Source organism: Leishmania panamensis, assembly GCF_000755165.1.
Source record: "Leishmania panamensis strain MHOM/PA/94/PSC-1 chromosome 11 sequence".
NCBI classification, from domain to species: Eukaryota; Euglenozoa; class Kinetoplastea; order Trypanosomatida; family Trypanosomatidae; genus Leishmania; species Leishmania panamensis.
Genome location: NC_025856.1, coordinates 527,461 through 550,794, shown reverse-complemented (window position 1 = coordinate 550,794; position 23,334 = coordinate 527,461). Strand labels below are relative to the sequence as shown.

The 23,334-nt window shown below is 55.0% G+C and overlaps 3 protein-coding genes across 3 annotated transcripts, besides 1 other annotated feature; all 3 read right to left on the bottom strand.

Moving 5' to 3' along the window:
* Positions 1 to 393: 393 nt before the first annotated feature.
* Positions 394 to 5,934, bottom strand: ABCA6 (ABC transporter, putative; the record flags this gene model as incomplete). Its single annotated transcript, XM_010698668.1, has 1 exon — positions 394 to 5,934. The coding sequence occupies one exon, from the start codon at positions 5,932 to 5,934 to the stop codon at positions 394 to 396; it is 5,541 nt and encodes a 1,846-aa protein (XP_010696970.1).
* Positions 5,935 to 7,768: 1,834 nt separating this feature from the next.
* On the bottom strand, positions 7,769 to 8,779 carry LPMP_111220 (tatD related deoxyribonuclease, putative; the record flags this gene model as incomplete). The annotated part of the gene is made up of 1 exon (XM_010698667.1): positions 7,769 to 8,779. The coding sequence occupies one exon, from the start codon at positions 8,777 to 8,779 to the stop codon at positions 7,769 to 7,771; it is 1,011 nt and encodes a 336-aa protein (XP_010696969.1).
* A 1,039-nt stretch (positions 8,780 to 9,818) lies between these two features.
* Positions 9,819 to 9,904: a repeat region.
* A 2,758-nt stretch (positions 9,905 to 12,662) lies between these two features.
* Positions 12,663 to 17,957, bottom strand: ABCA5 (ABC transporter, putative; the record flags this gene model as incomplete). Its single annotated transcript, XM_010698666.1, has 1 exon — positions 12,663 to 17,957. One exon carries the CDS (start codon positions 17,955 to 17,957, stop codon positions 12,663 to 12,665), a length of 5,295 nt encoding a protein of 1,764 aa, XP_010696968.1.
* Positions 17,958 to 23,334: the final 5,377 nt, after the last annotated feature.

Below are 23,334 nucleotides of genomic sequence, written 5' to 3'. Positions count from 1 at the left end.
GTATTTTGCCCCACCGTTGTTGTGGCAATCACGCCCGTAGCCATAGCCGTGACTATTGTCGTTGTCTTGCTGATCGTTCGGATCCGCATACGGGGTAGTGAAACTGTACGTTGGATCGTAGATGTAGCCTTGTCCTTCAGCCCTGGCATCAGACTTATGGCTATACGGCTTTGCGCAGTCCGCATTGATATATTCACAAATGACCGCCACGAAGTTGACCGCGAGACGCTTGCGCTGGGAAAAGCAGCCGTGAGCTAAAGCACCCCAGCCTAGTCCGCTGAGGCACTCTTCGAAGCGGCAGTGCTGAAGTTCCACACAAATATCGACTTGCCCGCTTTCTTCTTCCTGGTTGCGCCCTCCCCCCCCGTGGCCCCTATTTGCGAAATGACCATCCTAAAACTCTACGTCAGCCTCCAGCATTCGGCGACGATACTCCTCAATTGCGGACGAACTTACCATCACCACTGCCTCAGCCGGTTTTTCGCGGCAACGCTCCCCTCTTCTATTGCCCTTTCTGCTGTTGTAACCCCTCATGACGCTGCCCTTGTAGTTGTGCAGAGTGGCGTGGCTCTTCACGAAGTGAACCTCTTTCTCCACCGTGCGCGCCTCACGCTCGTCCTGCTCCTCACAAATGCGCAAGAACATCTGCTCGATCGAGGCCTGTGACACGCTGTAGTCGGTGATATGCAGCTGTGCCTTGTTCTGTTGTAGATGCCAAAACGTCTGTGAGAGTTTTGTATCGGCCGGCAAACCAAAGACAAAACGTTGTCCCTTGAACTCATGCAGCACAGCTGTGGGGAAATGCCTCCCCACGAAGTGCTGCACCGCCATCCGCATGTCCTTTCGCGCAATGCGGATGCTCATCTCAAAGCCACTGCCGTACTTCTTCTTGAGGTGCGTCTTGTCACCAATGCAGCGCAGCGCTCCGTCAGTCATGATGGCCACTGTGTCGGCCAGTTCCTCCACCTCCTCAAGATGGTGCGTCGTCAGCACAACGGAGCAGTTCTGCGAAACCTTCTGGATCGCCTTCCAGAGTCCACGGCGCGCCACGGGGTCCATGCCGGCCGACGGCTCATCGAGAAAGATGATCTGCGGCGAGCCAATGAGAGCGAGCGCTACAGAGAGCTTGCGCCGGTTGCCGCCGGAGAGCTGCGCAGCTGTCGTCCTCTGGTACTCAGTAATCTCGCACAAGCGCATCAGTCCAGCCACCACCTTGCTGCGCTCTTCGTAACGAATACCTCGAATGCCAGCGTATAGGTGCAGGTGCTCCTCCACCGTCAGCAGGTCCAGCGTCGCGTCGAACTGCGGGCAGTACCCAATGCACTGGAGTGCCTGCTCGCTCTCACTGACAATGTCGTACCCGCACACGTACGCGCTGCCGCTCGTCGGTATGAATTCCTGGCACAGCATCGAGATCGTCGTCGTCTTGCCGGCACCATTCGTGCCGAGAAAGCCAAACACCTCGTCTGGTAGGATACTGAAGGCGAGATTACGCACCGCCACCTTGCCGCTGGTGTATACCTTGCGCAGGTCCACCACTCGTACAACGTCATCGTTGACCTTCTTGCTCTCCTGTTGGTACACTTGGTTCCGCTCATCTTCCACATCGGAGTCCTCGTCATCGATAACCTCCGCCGGAGCACTGCGCACATAGGTTCCCTTCTGTCCCCACATGCGCCGTCGTGGGTGGTCAATGAAGAGGGTCGCCAACACGAAGATGGGGAACTCGACCGTCATGAAAACACAAGGCCAGCCAACCACGTCCATCGCCCACGGGTTCGATGGAAGACCCAGAGCTGCCTGCTGTCGGTCCATGGCGAGGTTAATGATGGACTCGCCCACGCAATACGACGGAACCAGCCGGAAGACCCAGCGCAGATTCACGGACACGTTCTTCGTCGAGTCCACCAGCGAGAGGATGAATACCATCATGACAAACAGGAAACCAGCGGTGAAACTGATCGCCATCGTCATCGACTGCGCGGTTGAGTGCTCGTCGAACAAAAAGCTGAGCACGTAGCCGCCGGCAGTGCTGCAGAGGCCATAAATGAGAAACGACACGATTGCCGGGCCAGCCGTGTCTTTCCCGACGTACTCATCTCGGTTAAACATGAGGAAGATGAGCAGCACCATAGTGACCGTGATGATGTAGGCGACGATATCAAAGAGAAAATTCGTGAGCCAGTAGATGTAGAAGCTCAGCCCTGAGACATTCTGCAAGTGCCGTGCTTTGCACTCCCGCTCCTTCACCACCCACGCCACCACGTTCGACGGCAGAAACGTGAACGGAATCATGATAATGGCGCCGATAAGGATCGTATCCACACCGCCACGCGCCTCCGAGAGACTTGTAGGGGCTGGCATCAATTTGATACCCGTCTGGAAGGTGCGGTTGACGTTATTCGTGAAGGACTGAAGAATGTACGTGTACAGCTGCTGGAGCACCAGACCGCTGGCGTGGTACGCGGAGGTGTTGTAGAAGAGGATGGCGGCGTCCAGCTCAAAGGGAACGGTGTCCTGCAGCCCCGGGTCGCCACAAAAGAGTGAGGTGTAGCGCGGCATCGCCAGCTGCAGTGCGGTGTCCGTAGCGTAGAAGGACAAGTCTGCCCCGGTCGCAAAATGGAGGTCAGTGATGTAGGAGCCCTGCCGGGTAACGTTGTGGGTAGCGCCAAAGTATGCCTCGCAGCCTGACACCTGCATCTGCACTGTCTCGCCAAACATTTCACTGGAGAGGTCGATGAATCCTGTCTCTGTGAATTTCACGACGGTGAGCACCATAGCCAGCAGAATACATACCACAGGGCAGATTACCTGGAAGCATTGCATCCTACGGTCACGGAGCGCGTTCCACAGCCGCTTCACCATCATCGACTTGAACTGCGACATCAGCCGATCACGCGTGTCCGTCATCATCTCGCAACACCACACTGCGTTGCTCTCTTCCTGAATGACTGTCTCATTCTCCTCGACGAAGCTGTTCTCCTTGTGCTTCTTCATGTCTTCCAGTGCGATCTGGAGAAACACTTCCTCTAGCGTTGTCGCCGACAGCGAGTAGCCACGCACGCCAATGCCTTCGCCGTTCTCCTCGAGACTCGCCAGCATCGATGGAAACAGCTCGAGATCTCGCATAGGCAGCCTGTAAACAATTTCGCAACCGTTAAAGTCCAACGCCTCGGCATTCGGGACAAGGGAAACGATGAAACGGTCAATGTCCTCGGCCTCCACCTCTGGGTTAACGGAGATGTTCATGGTGTAGCCCACGCCGAGACGGCTCTTGAGAAACAGGCTGCTGCCGGAGCACTTGAGACAGCCCTGGCTCATGATCCCGATTTTGTGGCCCAGCAAATCTGCCTCGTCCATGAAGTGCGTCGTCAACATGATGGTGTGCGCCTCTGACATGCGGCGCAGCAGCTCCCACGTGTATCGGCGCGCAGCCGCATCCATCCCTGCTGTCGGCTCATCCAAGAAGATCAGTCGACTGCAGCCAACAAAAGCGATGGCGACAGAAAGCTTACGCTTCTGCCCACCCGACAGCGCGCTCGATGCATACTCGATCTTTTCCAGCAGATCCACCTGCTTGAGGATGAGCTGTACGGCATCTTCCAGCACGGTACCAAAAAGACCCTTAATCTTACCGTAGAACTCCAGGTGGTCGCGGCACGTCAGCTCCGGCCACAGGATGTTGTGCTGCGGGCAGTAGCCGATCTGCTGCCGTACTCGGTGCAGCTGAGTGCGGACAGAGCTGCCGTAGATGTAGCAGTCGCCCGCGTCGGCCGATACCATCCCCGTCATCATGTTCATCATCGTCGTCTTGCCGGCGCCGTTGTGCCCTAGCATCACCGAGATCTCGTTCTGATTCATAGACCAGTACATGTTGTTCACCGCAACGAACGTTTTGCCGCCGCGCGAGTACTCCTTGCGCAGCCCAACAATCTGCACCGCAGCCTCTGAGTCGTCAGCGTCCTCGAACACGCCATTCTCGGCGCGGCCGTCCTCGTTTGTGCCTGTCACCATCACCTTCTCCTTACCGCAGCACCTGCACAGCCACTTCACGGGGCTAATTATGAAGAAGAGTGGGTGCTTGGTTGTACCCCACTCCTTCGGCAGCACAGCGTCGAAGTAGAGCATGAGGACGAAGTAGGCAAGGAAATCTACGGCGAGCAGAAGGTAAATGATAAAGCTCTGCAGTGTTAGCGCGGTATTGTGGAAATCATTGGGACCAAAGCCGGATCCGACCTCCAGTGTTAGAATGTTGATCACAGCGACAGCAAACGCGGTGGGCGAGAGGATGCATACGCTGATAATCACGTTGGTTGATGCGCTCGTGAAGGCGAATGTCGGCACAGCCAGCGCAAAGAAGATGAGTGGCGCTAGCATCGAGACAAGGCGAGCCTTGCTGAAAAAGGTGGCAATGAGCCCTGAGAGGGGGATCGTGCTCAGGGCGAAGATGTAAAACGTCATGAAGAGCACGAATGCATCGCTCCTCGACACAAACGTGAGCTTCAGCAACATGGCCATGAAGATGCACATGGCGACATACTGCAGGGCGTAGATGACGAACCAAGAGAAGTACAGCGACGTGTTGCTGAGCCCCATAATGAGCATCGCCTCGCGAATGCGCAACTCCTTCTCCAACACAATCGTCTTCGTAAGCTGCACCACCGGGTACAGAAAGGAGAGGACAAGAATAAAGGCAACCAGCGGCGTGGCTGCCCTCAGCAACGTGTTCTCCTTGTACTCCTGGTACCCGAATGAGGTGGTGTAGGGGTGAATGCTTGCAACATCGCTGTAGCCCAGTTCTTGCAGGTAGCACTGGTACAAGCTCTCCTGGAGGGTATTAAAGCCGGAGGCAGTGTACATCTCCCCCCGATCAAACTGATAGCCGCCAGGGTACTGCGTGTCCACCACATCCGTGAGGGGCGGCAGTGCAGTCGAGTTCATATGCAGCACCACATCGAAGTCAGTTGTGTTGAAGGCTTTTACTTCAACAATGGCCCAGTGAAATCCCTGAGTGGTCTTGACGTAGTTCTCTGCCTCCTCTACAGTGTCAAACGTGCCGCCGTAGACGTACCGGAAGTACTGCGCAGTGTCGTTGAGGTAGGTTATAAGGGATGCGGGGACACCTGCACGTGGTGCAAAATACAACATGCCAGAATTCATGATGGAATCGTAGCGAGTGCTGGCCGTCAGTCCGGCAGTGGCGAGCATTGCTGATGTTGCGGTTTCGGTGTTGCCAGTGGCAGCCTTACGTGCAACCCATTGCATCATGATCATTGTGTCCAGCGGCGGCACCCGGACGGCGTTTCCTAGAATCGCGTTCATGTAAAAGCCAATCAGTCCACGGGCGCCCATTGTAGCATTGACGCACAGCCCTTTCACCGGCAAGCTCGACTCGTCACCGCTGCAGTCGTAGGAGAAGCCAACAGTCCTGCAGTCCGCGAGACCGGGGACGATGCCCATGGACACATTGTTGCACATCAGTTGCTTGTACAAGTCCGGGAGTGTGAAGGATGAGACAGTTGTGTAGTTGAGCACTTGCTTCTCGGGGTATGCGTCATTGCCGAAAGCGGCCCACAAAGTAATGGCACCCAGCAGGAAGAGGAAGGGGATCACACACTCCATCAACGTCCCAATCCACGCCTGCCGTTTCTGCTGCATAATGCGCCCTATCGTGGCGAAGAACTCATCGCTGAACGTACTTCCCTTCTCATTCGGCTCGATGTTGAGGTACTCCTCGTCATCGATCACCTGCGGAGATCGCGTCAAAGGCCGCGCGGCCGCACCTGAAGGGACGTACACGGGATTCTCCCTTGGCCCCTGTGTCGAGCCGACGACCTGCCGGGAAGAGTCGCCAGTCATCAGCACATTGCGTTGATAAGTGAGTCCCTGATCCCTATCCGCGACGTTGGTTCGCTGCCCTTGACGACGGCCCATTGCTTCGCCTCTCGGATGTCGGTGCTCTCAGTGTTGCCAAAATGGGAATGTCCTTCAGCAGCACCTCGGTGCCTGTGTACTGTACGTTCGACAGCTACAGCGGGTGAGGGGTGAGCGGGAGGGGGGATGTGGACAAGAGGACAGAACAAAGCTCAATAAGGCCACGCAACAACAGTGCCGCAAGCAACGGTAGAAGAAAGGCTGTACACAAGGAAAAGGAAGGCGTGCAGGTGCACACGCGGTGTGGCGGAAATATTTATGTTGGGGCAGAGTGCGACAGCACGCGCGAGAAAAGGAGGAAGAGTGGCCAGATGCGCAAGGCGGTTGAAGGATTTACGCGCACTACACGAGGAACGCATAAAGGGGGAAGAAAACTGCAATCCCAACCAAACGTGTGAATGCCTTGACAGAGATTATGCTCAAGGCTGGAACTGGCGACAGAAAGAGAAGCGCACCGATGCGAAGGACCCGAAGAAGAAACACAACGCAGCAGAATATATACATACGTATAGCTGTATGGATATCCTCTTCAAGAAGCAAAGCAGAAGAGGAGAAAAAGGAGGCCAAGACTGTGAATGGGAGGCCCTAGCAAAGACACATGCACCGGCGCTCCCACGTCTGCGGCACACAGATGAGCCGCAAAGAAAGAAACAAAGGCCAATACAGATGAAATCTAATAAAAATAATATATATATATATATATATATATATATTCTGACGAGGGGAAAGAGAGGAGAAGGAGGAGGATCGCAATCAAAGAGGAGCGAGACACGGAAAGGCTCGGGCAATCCGTCTTGCTGGCGACGTTTAAGGGGGTGTGTCACTGTGTTGGTGTACGCAAGAGCCTCTAGAGAGAGGCAGTTTTGATAATGAGCCTCTGTAGATCAATACCAGTTTTGTGCGACACGAACTCTCTCTCTCCACCCTCACCAGTAAGGCGAAAAAAAAAGAGCGCACGCACGCACGCACACCCCGCACTACAAGAGAGCTACGAAAACAAAAAGGACACGTAAACGCGTGCAGACGCAAGTAAGGGTGTACCAAGTCGACTGCTGACGCACAAAGTAGCGCACCAGGAGTGCTGAGGACTGCGTGAGGTGATACACTTCAGCTTTTGCCTGGGTATGGATTCAACACAGCAGTCGTAATGGTAGAAGAGGCAAAGAGATGCATGCGCAGGCGCCAATATGGCGGCACATGTGTGGAAGCCAATGTGTGTAGTGCAGAGGAGTGTTGGTGTGCCGCAGGAGTAGTGGAGCGGGGTGAGGGACGACGTGGCCCACACAGAAGATGCAAAAGGTGAAAGGAGGGGAGAGCGGAGAGGAGGACCCGTTTTAAAGGAGAGGTGAGGATGTGCAGTCAAGCGTGCATCACATACAAAAGACAGGGAAGAAGAGAAGTTCCACGGTCGCTACACACGAGCGTGCTGCGTCGCGATGAAGGGCGCTTCACATGCGCCGGCGCGAGATACGAAATGGAAGAGGGCGTTTCCTGCGCGGCACATACCACCAAGAGAGCAACAAACAAAGAGAGAGCCGTGGACTCGGCGTTCGCGCCCTGCGGAGTGTTACCCCTGTGTACCTCACTTGACATGTCGACCACTCGAGAAAAGACTGCACCTTCCTCAGTGCTTGCCGTGTGCCTCGGTCATGTGTGTGCGCATGTGTGTGTGTGTGTGTAAGAAACCCATGGCAAACTCTAAAGAACAGAATGAGGTACGAATCCGCCGGGGCAAGCAACGTGCAGTTCCCCCTCGCGAGCGTAGGGGCTCAACACTGACAGAAAAAGAGAGCGGGCGAGAGAGCACATACTTGCTTGGATGTTCCTGTGCTGCTCACATGGCAGAAGCAGCAAAGGGGAACAGCCTTCGCGTGTTCGTCAGGACCAATTCAGCCAGCTGCGCCATGGAGGATACCTCATCGCGGCACAGCTCGTAGACTACCTCGAGGATCTGCACAAGTGCGCTCGGTTCATTGCGCCCTTTCACGACACACCCGTCCTTAAAATTGTCTTTGCGGCACGTCGAAAAGGCGGAGAGGACGGCGTCTGAGACGCTCTGCTGTAATGAGGCGCGCCTTGCCGCAGCCATCAAGAGCGCCTTGGAGGCATGTGTATTTCTGATCTCGCACCACGGTGCGTCCGTCTCCAGCATCAACCGATCCAGCGGGATCGCCTGAACTACCTTGAGGTTCTCTGCTGTCTTGAGGCTGCACCCGTTCACACCAATGTACAGGTTAGCATCCAAGTACTCCTGCAGCTCCGCCCTGGTGCCGGTGAAGCTATGGACGACGCCACCAGCGAGGTCGGGAAGATGCGGCTTGAGCAACGCCATGAAGTCACCGCCTGTGTTGCGTTCGTGCAAGAACAGTGGCAAGCGATGACGCTTCGCCATCACGAGTTGTTTTTCGAAGTACTCCTTCTGAATTTCCTTCGAGCAGAAAAACAGACGGTCGTAGTCAAGGCCGATCTCCCCCACTGACGCAACGCAACCGCCGACATGAACGGAGTGCGTGTGGATGAGGTCATCAAGGGCCTTGAGGTAGCCTTCCGGATCGGCCACAAACTCTTGGCATCGTGTGGGGTGACAGCCTACGGTGCAAAGACACTGTACCTCGTCGGAGGTGTAGCGTGAGCACATGTCAATCACAGCCTTGCTTTCCTTTAAGTTGCCACCTGTGAGTAGGAGACCCCGAACCCCGACTTTCACAGCCCGCTGCAGCACCGATTCGATATCCAACGTATGGCAGCGGCGCCCATTGTACACCCCACTGTACATTTTGTCTGTGAGGTTCACGCCAATGTCGATGAGCCGCCACTGAGCACCGTTCGGCGGCAGAGTCGTCATCGTGCCTGGGGGGGAGGGGGGGAAGAGGGGCAGAAATTGAAGGAGCGTACTTGCTGCCGCATGCAGTGAGGTTTACATAGGGAGATGTAAAGCAAACGGGCTGGACTCCCCCCTTCGCTGCGCTAACGTCGACCAGTTCGCAACACAAGAGGCGACACGCCAAAGACACGGTAAGTGGGCCAGTCAGCCAAGCACGTCGCCCACTCGTGCCCATAGAGAGTGAGGAGGAAAGGAGGAGAGGTGCGCAAGCGCCAAGCACAGAGAAACAGAAGGAGGTGTGAAAGCAGATTTGAAACGTTGACACTTATCACGCGAAGACGCAGTGACAGGGAGGAGTGCCGAGGGGCGTCTGTGCGGCAGTTGTGGCGATGAGCTGGACGACGATTCGTGTTGAAGACGATGCACGAAAAGAAAAGGAAAAGAGAACGTTCGCCGTCGCCCCATCGCCACCACCCCTGTCCTGCACTTGGAAGAGACCCAATAGCGCATAGCATGGCCGGACGAGAGAAGCGCCAGTTTAGTGGCAACAAGCAGGCGGAGATACACGCTCACAGCACACTGCCAAGGCATATCACCGTTGCCACCCCTATCGGGGGAGAGAGGCAGTGTCCAGGGCTTTCCTATGCTACCGCTCTGGTTCGGTCTATGACACCCTTCCCGTCTGCACCTATGCGCTCGCATGTGAGAGGTGCGCGTGGTGCTCTGTGTGTGTCTTATGTGGGTTCGAGAACAGCGTAATGCAGACACCCCAGAAAGCGAGAAAGAAAAGCTCAGATGACACGAGAAGAGGGGGAAAAACACACCCGCATAGAGCCTCACTCGCATGGACGAGCGCCGCGGTAAACAAAAAAAAAACGAATAGAGAAGGAAAGTAGGATGCCAGCGCTACCGTACACGCCTACGCACAAGAGAAGCACAAGGCAGAATTGAATCAAGCGAAGAGAATGGCATGACCCCTGTTAGTGCGGTGGTACGCAGCTCACCCTCATTTGCACCAACGCGACACCATAAATGCACTGATCTTCTCTTGGTGCTGGCACAACGTGTCTATTCACTGACATACAACGCCAGTTCAGACTTCACACGACCCACCAACCTGGCACAAGCCCAGCTCGTGTTGAAAAGGGCATTGAGCAATGGTGAGCAGTGAGACGACAACTCTGAAAGACCCTGCAGAAAACACGCAAGAAGAGTACGAGAGCCACTGGACCGACCACAACACAACACCAACACCAGACACCAAACACACACACACACGTAGAGAAAGAGAAAGCAGCAGGGAAGTTCATCGGCTTCATCAAGGCCCGCCATGTGAGCAAAATGAAAAAAGCGACGAAAAACTGAAGGCGATGATCGTAAGCAACATGAAACAATGCGGGGAAACACAAGGCGTCCAATCACACGAACACACAGAAAGCTAGAAGATGGCGAAGCGCCAGTGGGGGAATCCCGCACAATTGGCTCTACACATGAGCAATGAAAGAAAGGCGAAGAAGAGAAAGGGAGAGAGAGAAAGACGATGGTGGGGTCGTGGCAATACAGGTAGAAGAACAAAACGCATCCGACTCTCACAGAAGCTATAACGCGCTGCCATGCTGCTTCACGCACGCTGGAATGGGGGGGGGGGCGACTGTAGCGACAGGTAAGACGCTCCGCTTCATACACGCGCACACACACACACATCGGCGAGCTGGATAAGAAGAGCAAAGCTCTGCTTGCGCCCAAGCAGACACACACGGTCGGCACCCCTCTTCCTTGTGCGCTCTGTGTGTCTGCCTGTCTGCCTCTCTCCCCCCCCCCTCCAGTACGTGCATCCGTGGGCACGCGCATTGCTGACTCCGCATAGGCACATACGCGACGAGAGAAAGAAGAGTAGACCAGAAGGAAAGAAGCAAAGGAAGCGAGGGTCTGAGCATGACGAAATGACAGGAGAGTAACACTGGCGATCTGTTCACATTGGGGGGGAAGGAAATGAAGGAGAAGATGGCAGGGTAATCGCCTTCTCTTTGCCGCACTCACTGATGCACGCCTCCACCTTCCTAGTCTGGGGTTCCTTCTTACCTTTTCCTAGGGAACACTCGCGGTGCCCTTGATCCACTTGATGCCTTCGCATCCTCAACATGCCCTGTAGCAAACATTACACCTTTCGGCGCATCACCAGAGAGGGCAAAGCATGCGCAACACAAGAGGTGTGGAGAAGTGAAGAAACGGCGATACTCGAGCAAGAGAGTGGAGGGAAAAGCCAGCGCGGCCGAGCCCTGACGAGGGTGAAGGGATAGACGGAAAGAGAGAGAAGCGGTGGGGAGAGAGAGGGGGACTTGTCCACATCTTAACATGGGAAAAAAGATGCACATGAAGGAAACGAGTGCAGCACCGTGACCGGCTCGTTAGGTCGAAGTAAGGAAAGCAAAACAACGCGAAAATGAGTGTACACGCATCCACATGAGGTCGTAAGTAGGCACGGATATGCATCTTTGCTCACTCATCAAGGCACATCGCCAGGGAGTTGATCTGGCCGTCGCTGCGTATCACCTCGATCCCCACTGACATCCACGAATCCTCTTCGCAACCGCACAGAGAAAGAGAAGCATCAGACATGGCGGTGTTCACCGGCACACAGACATGCACGCGGAGGACAACAATGAGACGCATAAGTGGAGCACGAGGGAAGGGAAACTCGATTCGCGCACCGAACTCCGTGAGCAGCCATAAAAGGTGCAGCGGGAGGCGGCATAGCCCGCGAGAGCGTGAGCAAATTCATAAATACATAAAAACGGCAGTTCCACAGAAAAGTCGTTATCACCTGGGCCGAAGCAGCCGCCGCCATTGTCGTCCACAACGAGTACGCTCCTGCGCGAGGAATAAAAAGGGGGGGATGTACGCGAGCAGGAAAGGAGATGCAGCTCAACTGCGAGCGGAAGCAAATAGGATAAGAAAACGCGATAATCCATGCACATGTTCACATGAGACTCTCCCACCGAATGATATGACTCGTGAGTCGCTAGCGCCTGCCCTTCGAGCAAGACAGAGTCTGTTAAACAAGGGAAAGGAAGGGCAGGCAATGGTTAGCGAGGAAAAGAGGGGGGGGCAAAGAGAAGGACGACATCACATGAAAACGACGCGGAACTGTACAGAGACAACGAGAGGCGCTGCCGATGTGAGGTGGCCAACAGGAGCAGCCAAAGCTCACAGCTTGCGTAGAGTAGCATTGATCCATTATTCCTAAAAGTACATGGCGAGGCAGGAGGAAAAGAGGAGGCCAAACGAAGCCAAAAACTTTCAAGAGGCTCCACAGAGGCTCGTCTCTACGCAAACAGAGGGAGGGAGGCTGAGGAGCCCCCAAAAGTCATCGCCGCGATGCAGCGGTGCACCTTCAATGCAGTGAACAGAAAAAAAAGGGCGTAACGACGAATATGCGCAGTGCGATACGAATTCATCGTGCGCCTCATCCAAGAAGCAACACGACCAGTACAACACGGTAGGACGGCGAACACGAATCCAAACACCATTGGGGCTCGCACACTGGCAGCACCTTCCTTCTCTTCTCTCGGGCACACAGGCGATACGAATAGGGAGCAAAAAAAAGTGCAACCAGAGCCACGCATCAACGACACACAACAGAGAACGTATGGTACCACACAGCGATGAAGTGGGGATGGAAGAGAGGAGGCGAGAAGTACCCGGGGTTCGCGGAGAAGGAACAGGAGGCAGCAATACAATCACTCTGATACGAGACTCACATACACAAGCTGAAGGCGACGCTCTGACCTGAACTCACTCTTCTTCTCGACTCCGCTCCCACCGGCCCCTCCGATAATCATTGCTGCCACAGAACACGGAATCGGGTATCGCGAAATGCCGAGTTGAGTCTCAAGGCATCTGCCTAAGAGCGCTTCTTGACCTTCAGCGCGAGGGTGTCCTCCAGCGTGAAACGAAACGCTGTCGCCTCTTCCAGCTCTCCGCTGATCCTCAGGAAGACCTGCTCGATCGAGGTCTGCGACACGCTGTAGTCCGTCATGTTGAGCCTCTTCTTGTTCTGCTGCAGCAGGCGGAATACTTGCGAGAGGGCGACGTTGGACGGCAACGTGTAGACGAACCTCTGGCCCTTCCACTCATTCATTGTCGCCCCGGGGAACATTTCTTTCACCCATACATGCACATCAGACATGTCGTCATCTGAATGCACACGGATGCTCATCTCAAAGCCCGTGCCGAACTTCTTCTTGAGGTGCGTCTTGTCACCAAGGCACCGCAGAGTGCCGTCCACCATGATCGCCACGCGATGTGCAAGCGCCTCCACCTCCTCCAGGTGGTGCGTCGTCAGCACAATTGAGCTGTTGTCCGCTACCTTCTCGATTGTGTTCCACAACCCGCGCCGCGCCACGGGGTCCATGCCGGCCGACGGCTCATCGAGAAAGACTACGCTTGGGCCACCAATGAGGGATATAGCCACAGACAACTTGCGCCGGTTGCCGCCTGAAAGCTCCGAGGACAGTGTGTGGCGATACGTGGAAAGTTCGCACATGCGCAGCAAGGCATCGACGACGCCATCGCGGTCTTCGTAACGAATACCTCGAATGCCAGCGTATAGGTGCAGGTGCTCCTCCACCGTCAGCAGGTCCAGCGTCGCGTCGAACTGCGGGCAGTACCCAATGCACTGGAGTGCCTGCTCGCTCTCACTGACAATGTCGTACCCGCACACGTACGCGCTGCCGCTCGTCGGTATGAATTCCTGGCACAGCATCGAGATCGTCGTCGTCTTGCCGGCACCATTCGTGCCGAGAAAGCCAAACACCTCACCGGGGACCACAGAAAACGTCACGTTGCGCACCGCCACCTTGCCGCTGGTGTATACCTTGCGCAGGTCCACCACGCGCACCATGTCATCGTTGACACCCTCCGCCTCCTGCTGGTACACCTCCTCACGCACGTTTTCCACATCGGAGTCCTCTTCCGACACCATCTGTGGCGCGGCGTCGACATCGTAGCTATTACGCTGACCCCACATGCGCCGTCGAGGGTGGTCAATGAAGAGGGTGATTGCGAAGAAAACCGGGAACTCGACTGCCATGTACACACACGCCCACCCGATCGTGTCCATCGACCACGCCGTCAAATCTTCGAGGGCCGTCTGCTGCTGCTTCAGCATCGCCATGTTGATGATACCCTCACCAATGGCAAAGCTCGGCACGGCGCGCGTGATCCACTTGACAGTCTTGGCTACCCTCATGGTCGGTGTGAGGAGAGACATGATGTACACTATCATGACGAGAAGAAAACCGGCGACAAAGCTGACCGCCATCACAATCGTTTGAGCGTTGGAGTGTTCGTCGAAGAAGAAGCTGCACATGTACCCCGTGGTGGTGCTCGAGAGACCGTACATGAAGAACAATACGAGCACAGCGCCGATACGATCGTTGGCCACGTACTCATCGCGGCTGAAGCACGCGAAGATGATGAGGATGAGACACATGGAGATGATGTAGGCGACGATATCAAAGAGAAAATTCGTGAGCCAGTAGATGTAGAAGCTCAGCCCTGAGACATTCTGCAAGTGCCGTGCTTTGCACTCCCGCTCCTTCACCACCCACGCCACCACGTTCGACGGCAGAAACGTGAACGGAATCATGATAATGGCGCCCATGAGAATTGTCTTGAGCGCGTCCTGCGTCACCTTCTCGTTCTTGGTGCGCGGCATTGTGCCAGCGACCAGCTTAAAGCGCGCACCTTTGCCCGTGTACTTCTTGTAGAGTGCCTGGTACACGGAGTTTACGGAGATCGGCCCCTGGTGATAGGTGGATGAGTTCAATATGTGTATCACATTGTTCTGTACCTTCACCACGTTTGCCCAATCCGGATCGCGGCACACGAGCCCCTCCACGCGCAGCGTGGGCTGAGATAAAAATGTGTCCACCATATAAACAGACACGTTCCTCGCATTCATGTAGTGTTGGTGCCGCACGGTGAAGTTGTCAAAGGAAGCGTTGGGGCCTAGCAGCTCCTCACAGCCGTTCATCTCCACCACCACCTCTCCGGGGTAGATCTCCTTGTTCAGCGTGATGGCGTCAAGGCCACTGAGTGAGATGAGCGAGAGAAGCATCGCCGTAAGAACGCAAATCACCGGGCACACAATCTGGAAAAATTGCATCTTGCGGTCCCGCATGCCATTCCACAAGCGCTTCGTCATCATCGCCTTGAACTGCGACCATAGCATCGCCCGTCGTCCCTCTACGACCTCGCAGTTCCAGATGAGGTCCTCCTGAGCAGCGATGACCTCCGGAGGCATCTGCAGAAGAGGGTCGTCCCTGCGTAGCCGTTCCATGTCCTCGTTCGACAAGCGAAGAAATATCTCCTCCAGTGTCGTCGCCGACAGCGAGTAGCCACGAACACCGATGTTGTCCTGCAGGGCCTCCAGACGATCCAGAAACGCCGGGAACTGTTCGACGCACTCGTTAGGCAGTCGATACATCACCTCACACCCGCTCACTCCAAGCTCGTGCGCGCCGCCAACTGAGGACTTCACCAGCTTTGCGATTCGGTCCAAAGAAGCATCGTCGCGGAGGGACATCGTAATGCTGTACCCAAGGCCGAGACGGCTCTTGAGAAACAGGCTGCTGCCGGAGCACTTGAGACAGCCCTGGCTCATGATCCCGATTTTGTGGCCCAGCAAATCTGCCTCGTCCATGTAGTGCGTCGTCAGCATGATGGTGTGCGCCTCTGACATGCGGCGCAGCAGCTCCCACGTGTATCGGCGCGCACCGACGTCCATCCCTGCTGTCGGCTCATCCAAGAAGATCAGTCGACTGCAGGTCACGAAGGCGATGGAGACGGACAGTTTACGCTTCTGCCCACCCGACAGGCTCTTCGCGGGCTGGTCCATCTTGTCCAGCAGATCTGTCTCGTACAGCATCCGACAGACAGCATTCTCCAGCTCCCACCCGCGCAGCCCTTTGATCCGCCCAAAGAACTCCAGGTGGTCGCGGCACGTCAGCTCCGGCCACAGGATGTTGTGCTGCGGGCAGTAGCCGATCTGCTGCCGTACTCGGTGCAGCTGAGTGCGGACAGAGCTGCCGTAGATGTAGCAGTCGCCCGCGTCTGGCTCCGCCATCCCCGTCATCATGTTCAGCACCGTCGTCTTGCCGGCGCCGTTGTGCCCCAGCAGCACCGAGATCTCGCCCTCGCGCATCCCCCAGTACAGGTTGTTCACCGCAACGAACGTCCTGCCGCCGCGCGAGTACTCCTTGCGCAGCCCAACAATCTGCACCGCAGCCTCTGAGTCGTCAGCGTCCTCGAACACGCCATTCTCGGCGCGGCCGTCGGCGCCGCCCTCGAGGCGCTGGGGCTTGGAGTTGAAGCACCACCGCACCGGGTCCATGATGAAGAAGAGCGGGTGTCTTGGCGTGCCCCACTCCTTCGGCACAACAGCGTCGAGGTAGAGCATCAGCAGATTGAAGAAGAGGAAGTCCACCGCCATCATTGTGATGGCCAGATAGACCGGCGGTATATCGAGAGCGTCGTGCCAGCTGGCATTCGAAAAGCCGCCAGCTATCTCGTGATTGATAATACCGAGCATCGTAACGGCGTATGCCGTGGGAGGGAAGATGCAGAAGACGGCTATGATGGCTGTATTGGCGCTCTGGATCGCGAACGCCGGCATGGCAAACACGAAGTAAATGAGCGGCGTCAGCAAAGAGGCGAGGCGGGCTTTGCTAAAGAAGGCGGAGAAGAACCCGGCCAGGGGCACGCAGGTGATGAGGTAGAGGTAGTACACGAGGAACAGGATGAGGCTGTTCGTAATCGTGATGTACGTCAGCCGAATCACGATGAGGCTGACGATTGTGACTAGGAAATTTGGCAAGAAGAAGGCAATGTACCATGAAATATAGATTGGGGTGTTGCCGAGCCCCATGATCTGCATGGCCTCGCGAATACGCAGCTCCTTCTCTAGCACAATACGCTTTGTGAACTGCGAGACGGGGTAGAGATACGCCATGACAAAGATGAGCGGTAGCAATATGCTGGCAGTGGTGAGGAGGGGCTGCGTAATGAAGGAGGGGTAGCCAGCGACAGCTAAGTAGTGATCGACCGGTAAGTCTGGGCCGATGGCAGCATTCCCTACGACTAGTTTCAGGTAGTACTCCGTGATGATCTGCTGAAGGGACAGAAACCCGGCGACAGCATAGAGGTCGGCGCGACTGCTGTAGAAACCGCCGCCGTAGCTCTTGTCGTACGGAGCGTCAAACGTCGGTAGTGCGGTCGAGTTCATGCGGATGCTCACATCGAACGCGTTAGCGTCGAAGCCGTTGAGCTCGATAATGGCCCAATTCCATTCTGTCGCGCGTACAGTGGCCTCGGCCTCTGCTGCTGTAGCGTAGGTGCCACCGTAGACCTCGTCGAAGAGAACTGACATCTGTCGGAAGTAATCAAGCAGCGGGTTCACCTGCGCAGCGTTGCCAACGAAGTACAGGGCACCAGAGCACAAAACAGACGACTGCTTCGAGTTGGCCATCAAGCCAGCTGCGATGCTAGCGGAGAGGAGGTTGCCATTGGCCTTGGTTGTTGACCTTCCGATCCGAGCCAGCCAGTGAAAAATGATCACCTCATCAAGCGTCGGGATCACAAACAAGGTAGTGTTGTAGGAGTTGATCCACACCTGCACAAGCTTACTTGCCCCTGTAATATTTCCAACGGGGTAGCCGTTGACTTTTGTGTCGCTGAAATCAAAGGGGAGGTCGACGTAGCAGAGGTTTTTATACGGGATCGTGTCGTAGTTGCCATCGCACAAGACCGTACTATTGCCGAGCATTGTCAGCCACGAACAGTCGCACAGTCCAGGAATTGGCCCCCCCTCCGTACTGTTGAAGCAGGCGAGTTGTTTGTGCAGCAGGGCAGAAGAAGACACGGAGGGCATGTAGTCAATAAACTGCCTCGAATGGCCTTGGAACGGCAGCCATACAGCCCACAAAATCAGCGTAATGACGATGAACATGAGCGGCAGAAACATCTCCATAAACAGAATCGCCTTGGTGCGCAGTGTCTGACGGTAGGTACGGTACAGGATCGCCAGCAGTTGATCCAGGAAACTGCCTCCTTTGGTCAACTCACCACAGTAGTAGCTGTCATCACCGTCACAGCTAGAGGAGCCGCTAGTGCTTGAGCTCGGGGATTTCCAGTTCATTATCAGTGGTCTGTACACGCGAAAAGATGGTGCGAATGATAAGAGAAGCGCTGAGCCAACGTGTTTATCTCCTGCAGACGGTGAGCGGCGCACTCGGGGGGAGGGGAGGGGGGCTATGCAAAGAGAGGGAGCGAGAGAGCGGGGCAGTTGCGGCACTCGAGAAAACACAGACAACAGCCACAGCAGCGCCGGAATGTACGATGGAGTGTACAGTGGACTACGGTGAAGAAAGAAAGAAGAAACGACCGGCAAAACCCACAAGAGCAAAGAACAAAGAAATCACAATGATGCGGACCCAGGAGCCGATAGGCGGTCGTGGCGGTGGCGATTAACTCCGCCTCACACGTGTGAAGTGACCGCACACAGATGCCCCGCACAGTGAGCTCTTACCACCTCTTTTGACGCAATCTTCACCCTTCTCGCTCTTCACAGTGACGGCGAGCAGGAATCCTGTTTGTGTGGGGGCGACGGTGGGTAGACACCCAGCACGAGCGAAAAAAGAGAGAAAAGAGAAAGTCCAAAGGTAAAAAAAATGCAAAGACGATTGAGCAGCTCAAGGTGTCAGTGACGCGCTGCTCAAGGGTGATTGAGAGGGAGCCCCAAAACCATGACAAAATCAAAACAAATGATGAGAATTGAAGGCCAAGGAGAAAGAGAATGCGAATCCACAGTGCGAGGTGGTGGAAGCGGAGTCAGAGAGAAGCATAGAGTGGCATAGAGGGGTAGCGTTCATTCAAAAGACAAGTATCTGCGAAAGCGCAGCTGTGGCAGCGGAGAATGGAGGAAGAAAGGACGGGAAGGGGAGATAAGCGGCTAGCAGAACACAGCAGCATCTCCCTCGCCTGCTTACCTCTACTTGGACGTCATCACCTGCTGATGGCCGACCCCAACCACACCCACCGTATCCGGTATCTTGCGCACATCACCCAGCATCACCTCTTTCACGAACGCTAATCAGTTGTGTTCCATTCCTCAGCACGAACGCTTCAATTTCAATGCACCTTCGAGGGCACGAACGAGATGAAGACAAAACGCGGAGGAGCTAAATAGGCGGAGGGTGGCGAGTGGGAGCCAAAAGAGCCCCTCTTGCTACAACAAACACCTGCACGCACCTCCTCTCTCACCCCTGGCGCGACGACCCACAAACGTACTGAGGAAATCCGAGGCATAGGCTCATCACCGCCGCGCGCACTCCGAAAGAGGCACCGCCGGAGATGAGAAAGACAAAAAAGGGGGAAAACAAAGGAAGATAAGTGATGAGCGATGAAGGCAATGAGAAGACCGTAAAGCCGCGGCACGGCCACACACGCAGAGCACCGCACAGGGATGGAAGAAAAGGAAGGAAGGGTGGAGAGAAAACTGCCACAGCACGCGGGACCCTGAGGCTCATAAAGCGATGAGTGCCTGCGTATGTCAGCAGGCACGCGTATTGGCAGAAGAGACAGAAAACGACAATGTGGGAGGAGATCGACGGGAGGTTTACATGGGGTCTACACAACGCAGCGGCCATGTACCCAAGAGAGAGAGGGGAGGAGGGGAGCAGTCAACGTAAAGAAATTGTCTGCTTGCGCTACGCGACCCACTTCGGCGCCTCCATCGCTTGATTGTTGTGTGGGACTTACATAGCGCGTTATCACGATCTGGAGTAGAAGTACAAAGCGACATGTAAAGCGCAGCGTATAAATGACGAAGGAGAGAGAGAGCAGAGAGAAACTCTGCAAAGGAAAACATAATAATTTTATCGCGAACAGCGGAGATGATTCCCTCTCTCACGCAATTCATTCTTAACAGTGGACCACTGTGCACATAGGGTCCTCTGTGGGCACGCGTGCGTCTGCGTTACAAGCAGATGAGGGAGAGGAAGCGGTCATTAAAGAAGGAAGTAAACTGTCGCCCATTGCATGCGCGGAAGAAAGAATTGGGTCGCCCGTGCGCGCAGCTGGAAAGAAAAGGTGGTGTCACACGTTTCTTCCGTCACGACGCCCGCATGACGGAGCAAGAACAACTGGAAGTGCGTGACAGCTCCCCTCTTCCCACCCACCCTCCGCCCACCCAGTAAGATGCCCGTACAGGAAGCCATAGCGATGCCGCAGCACCCACACGCGCTGGCAACGAGATCGGGAAGAGAACCACAAGCACGCGTAGGCGGTGGAATGAGTAGAGAGAAGAAAAGGAGTCAGACGGGAGTACGAGGCGGAAAGGCAAAAAAAAAAACGGCCGCCAGACAACGACACGGAGGTGCACATCCTCTTCGTAAACCAAAAATGAACAACGCAGCCGCACGCGTGATGGGAAAGGGGAAAAGGAGTCGTGTGGCACAAATGAAAAACACTTATTTAGTCCACTGAGCAACAACAGCAACGAAAAGGCGTACCAGCAGTGAACGGGGGAGAGCGATGCTGAGACTACGCAAGCACAAACAGAACGACAGAAGACACAGAAGATACAAGGGTTAGCGATGCACACGAATACCAGCGACACAGCAGGACTGCAGTCAATTCACTTGTCTTTCTGGTCGGTTCTCTGGTGTAGGCTGGCAAGAAAAGTATGCAACATTACCTTGGAGGATGAGATGAGAGCAAAGGAAAAGAAAACATCAAAAAGACGCCGAATCTACAAACAGAAGGGGCAAACGAGTCATGAAAACAATAAAGACGCAGCGGCAGGCGGGTGCGCCTTTGCTGTCTCTGTGAGGCAGCACATCTAAAAATGCATGCGCGCAGGCGTGGAAAATGTAGCGCAATGCCCGTAGAGAGAAGGAAGCAGCAAAGTGTCGTGCGGCACAGAGAAATACAGCCGTACCCACATACACACACACAAGCGCCTGGGCACGTCACCACATGCGCAAGTCGAGTACACATCGCACCGGTGACCGTTTTTATTTTGTTATTCTTGACGCTATTCTGTCGGCGAGAGTGTTGTGTCGCTCCACAAGCAGCACATCTCTTTCGTGTTTTTCGTGTGCTCGTTTCAGTGCATAGATGACAGCAAAGGCCTGTGTGTGTGCGCGTATTTTTGTGCTCCTCCGTTCGTGAACGCTCACCTCTCTCCGGCTGTTCTTCTCCATGAAGGCTGAGAGTGACCGTGGCACTATCCATGGGTTGCATGAAGAAAAGTGCAGGGTCCACGGAGTTGTGCACAAACGAGAAAGCAGTACCGCCTAGTGTAGTAGTCAGGTGTTGGCCATCGTTCCTCCTTGGCGCACGCGCGGTAGAGGGTAGCAGCGCTGGCAGTCGAAAAGGGGTACAGCAGCGGCGGTCTCGCTAAGGTGATGCGATGGCGCACACGCGCAAAAAAAAAAAGAGAGAATGAGTGAAAAATGAACCATCGCGGAGCAACGAGTATAACACAGCTCTGGAAGCATCTCGAGCGCAAAGCGCTTCAGCAGAACGTGACGCACCGAACACGCAGAAGCAAGAAACGAATATGTACTGTCGCTCATCACCTTTTCACATTTAATATCTCATTCTTGACAATCAGGGTTCCACCCAGGAGGCAAGCACAGGTTGTGTGAGGAAAACGAAGTAAGAGAGGCACAGAGACAGCTAGGCACAGCTCCGCATGAAGGGTCTTCGGTGAAATACGAGCAATACGCAGTGTTTTCTCGCTTTGTTTCTCTTTCCCTCTTCGCCTCTTCCTCCTACACCTTCTGTAATCACTTCCGCAGTCCTCGTAACTTGCCGCATAGTCGCGCAATTCCCCTGTCGTCCTCTCAGCCCGCCCAACTCAACACAAAGTAGGGAACAAGAGCATGCGAGCCAACATGTATAACCAATAGAAGAGCTCACATCACACAGGCCACCGAACGGAAGACATCGAGGAGGGAGGGGAGGGGAGGGAAGCGAGCAAAGAGGAAACAAGCAGACAGAGCAGCGGAGCAAAGCAACGCGCGCGCACACCACCCATGGCGTGCACATACGTAAGAAGCAGAAGCATTAACCACAAAAAGCAGAAAAAGTGTAAAGAGAGAAGCACAGCAAGTGCCACTAAGAGCAACACCCCCGCCGCCATAGTTGGCGGTGTTTTGAGTGAGTTGGTTTGAACTTATGGGAAGTGAGAGTAAGGCCTTCAGCCCCTTCGTGTCGGTGGGACACAGAGGAAAAAAGCGAGAGCGAGAAGCAGGGCCCGCATCGACAGCAGCGGCTCCTCAAGAAGTACATACAAACTCCTCTGCACGTGCGTGCCTCAGCGCAGGGATGGGTAACTGAGAAGCCTTGTCTACGAAACGTCAGCCGCCAAAGCTTTCTTCGTTGTCCTTCTTGATCCCCTTACGCACAAGGGTGCGGTGAGGAGCCTCACCATCACCATCGGCTACGCGGAGCCATGAACGGCATTCGTCCGCATGCACGTGAGGAGGTGGAAAAAATAGTAAGCGTATACACAAAGCACACCTCACGGAGCACACACAGCTCACAAACGAGAAGGAAAGAGAAAATACAGTATAGACATGCGAGGACATTATTCACAGATACTAAGCGAGGAGGGTAGTCTGGTGAAGCGAGAGAGAGAGAGAGAAAGTGCGGCCAGCACCGCAGAAGGTAAGCACATTCGAGCAAAGAAACGGAAAGTGACACGGAATGGAGGTGCGAAACTATCGGACATCAACGTGAGGGAAAAAAAAAGCGGCGAGCAGAAACGCATAATGGAGGACGTAACACGTGAAGTGTCACCGGCCCGGTCAGTGAGTCGGTGATCTGCCACGTCTCGGTGGGCGGGTGCTGGGGACACTGCCGCTTCGGCACAGCCACACGCGAAGAAGAAATAAGGAGACATCGATGGGTACATCAAACGCATATGCGGAGAAAGACATGCGCAACAGATAGAGACACGAGTACACATACACACGCACACAGGAGAGTCCATTGAGACCGCTGCCTGCGCGCAGCCGATACATGCAGGTCTCACGACAACCGCTGCTTCGATGTACAGAGATGGATAAGTCCGCCCTGCACGGACAGCACGTAAGGCGTGTTATGGCGTGGGGGCTTGCGTGTGTGTATGGGTGTGAATGTGCTCGCGCGCGCAGAACTCGAAAGTCGGCAGCAAAAACCCTTAAAGACACCCGACAACAACAACAAAGACGATAAACCAAAACCACAAATGTGCTGTGAAGGAACGAATCAAGCAGAGGGCACAACTCCGCTGCGCCGAAGGGTATACGACCTCTCCGCAGTACACACTCCCGCCTTTACATGTCGCTGCGGAAAGAAACACCCCGGAGAGGTGAGAAATACCACCAACTCGCTAACATGCCACTTCGCGTATAGGCCACGCCACCTTTCAGTGCCACGACTATCGAAACGATCTACAGATGCTTTGAGGTTTCGCTAACACGCAGGAAGACCTGCTCAATAGACGTCTGCGACACACTGTAGCC